The sequence below is a fragment of the Catharus ustulatus genome, chromosome 1, assembly GCF_009819885.2.
Source record: "Catharus ustulatus isolate bCatUst1 chromosome 1, bCatUst1.pri.v2, whole genome shotgun sequence".
Classification (NCBI taxonomy): Eukaryota; Metazoa; Chordata; class Aves; order Passeriformes; family Turdidae; genus Catharus; species Catharus ustulatus.
The window spans coordinates 18,347,925-18,349,953 of NC_046221.1; the positions used below are offsets into that span (position 1 = coordinate 18,347,925).

General features: G+C 65.4%; 1 protein-coding gene across 1 annotated transcript; it reads right to left on the reverse strand.

Annotated features, from left to right (window-relative positions):
• Positions 1-596: 596 nt before the first annotated feature.
• Positions 597-1,620, reverse strand: PTF1A (pancreas associated transcription factor 1a). Its single transcript, XM_033075680.1, has 2 exons — positions 996-1,620; positions 597-881 (listed from the first exon to the last, which is right to left on the reverse strand). Exons 1-2 carry the CDS (start codon positions 1,618-1,620, stop codon positions 679-681), a joined length of 828 nt encoding a protein of 275 aa, XP_032931571.1. The 3' UTR covers positions 597-678.
• Positions 1,621-2,029: the final 409 nt, after the last annotated feature.

Consider the following 2,029-nt stretch of genomic DNA (forward strand, 5'->3'; position numbering starts at 1 on the left):
GTGTTTGGGGGCTCGGATCTTCCAGCTGGAAGCCACAAGCAGTGCTGAGCCACTGAAAGGAGGGCACCTTCTAGAGATAGACAAAGACATCAGTTGGAAGCACTTCAGGAGAGAACGTCAAAAGGGGTGGAGAGAAGGCGAAATTGTGTCCCCGCCCGTCCCTGTCCCCCCGGCGCTATAAGAGCGGCCAGAGCCAGCGATGGGGCAGAGTAGGGCCGGCATCTGGGCCGAGGGTGCGACCGGGGGTCGGGGCTCACCCCGCCTGGAGACCAGTTCAGGTTTTCATTGCAAGGCTTCCTCGGGATGTGGCGGGGCTCTCGGAATCCGCTTCCTACAAATACACTGCTCGGCAATGTACAATTCGGGTTTATTATTAACAAACACAAGGAGAGTCCACGTGCGGCAATAAATTATTTTCACAGGTTCTGGCATATTTCCCCCATTAAAAAAAAAAGTGCTGGTGGAATTAAACCTATTGCATATCTTCTTTTAAAAAATCAAGATAAATTATATAAATTATATATTCAAAACAGACGATTCTACCTCATTATCACTACTCCGTAATAAATAGATAAATAAAGTTGATTGCCCTTAGAGTCTGAATCTTAAATTACATTTACAATATAGGTCTCTACATACAGCATGTACAGAGCGGGCGGCGACCACCCGCGCGGCGCCTCACGCCACGTAGTCGAAGGGGGGCTCGTTCTCTATGTCGTTGACGGAGGGTTTGTTGTTCACCTTCCGCGGGTCCTCGGGGGTCCACACTTTGGCTGTCCGGATGATGTTTTGTTCCTTGAGCTGCTTTTCATCAGTCCACGACAGCGAGTGACCGGCCAGAGGGGGGAGTCCGTAGTCGGGGTCGCTCGGGGAGGGAGATCCTGGATGGCAGGAGGGAAAAGGAAGGCAGAGGGTTATTGCTGGGACCGGCATTCCTGCGGAGCGCGGTGCGGGCCGCGCCGGGATGCACCGGGCCGTGCCGGCCAGCCACTTACTTGTGCCGCGGTGGCAGATGATGATTTTCTTGGGCTGGCTGGGGCTCTCGCTGCTGGCGCTGCGCAGCGGCAGGTCGGACTGCACCAGTTCGCTGAGGAAGTTGATGTAGCCGATGGCCAGGCGCAGCGTGTCCACCTTGGAGAGGCGCTTCTCGTAGGGCAGAGTGGGGATGTGCGAGCGCAGCCCCTCGAAGGCGTCGTTGATGGACTGCATCCGCCGCCGCTCCCGCACGTTGGCGGCCTGACGGAGCTGCTGCAGCTCCGCCTCGGAGCGCACCCGCCGCCGCCGCTTGGCCGAGCCCAGCGCCTGGAGCCGCCCCCCGGGGGACAGCAGCGCCGCGCCCGCCGCCCCGCAGCATTCGTAGGCGAAGCCGGGCGAGGCGGGAGACGGCGGGAAGGCGGCGGCCGGCGCCGGGCAGCCGTAGCCGCCCTCAGGATCGCCGCCGTCGCGGTAATACTCCTGCAGCTGCCGGCTGAGGAAATCCACGTCCGGCTCCAGCAGCACGTCCGCGGCCAGCACGTCCCGCGGAGGCGGCTCGGAGAAAAAGTCCTCCTCGTCAAAGTAGGGGGGCGAGGAGAAGGAGTCCAGCCCCCCGGGGAAGTGCTCCAGCAGCACAGTCTCCATGCTGCTCCCGGTCCCGGCGCGGACGGGACGGGCAGGGGGGCAGCCCCGCCGGGACGCGCCCGCAGCCGCAGTCGCCGGCCCGCTGGCCGAGCCGCCCCGGCGGTGGCGGGGCGGCCGCCCCCGCCGTGCCCTGCCCGCCGCGCTGTGCGGGAGGCGAGGCCGGGCCGCCCCCGCCGTGCCCTGCCCGCCGCGCTGTGCGGGAGGCGAGGCCGGGCCGCGCCGCTCTCCGGGGAGGGGCCGGAGCCGCTGGCGCCGCGGGCCGGCACGCGAGGGGTCTTATAACGACATCCCCGGGCGCGTGCCGCCGGCCGCCGCCGCCAGCCAATCAGGACGCGCCGGGGGGGCCGGGCCGCCCGCCGGGGACAGCGCGCGCGGCCGGGGGCGGCGCCGCCGCGCGGGCGGGGGGAGC

Coding starts and splice junctions, on each gene's coding strand:
- PTF1A (XM_033075680.1), bottom strand. CDS start 1,620: ATGGAGACTGTGCTGCTGGAGCACTTCCCCGGGGGGCTGGACTCCTTC. Junction 882..995: donor CATCTGCCACCGCGGCACAA/GTAAGTGGCTGG, acceptor CCTGCCATCCAG/GATCTCCCTCCCCGAGCGAC.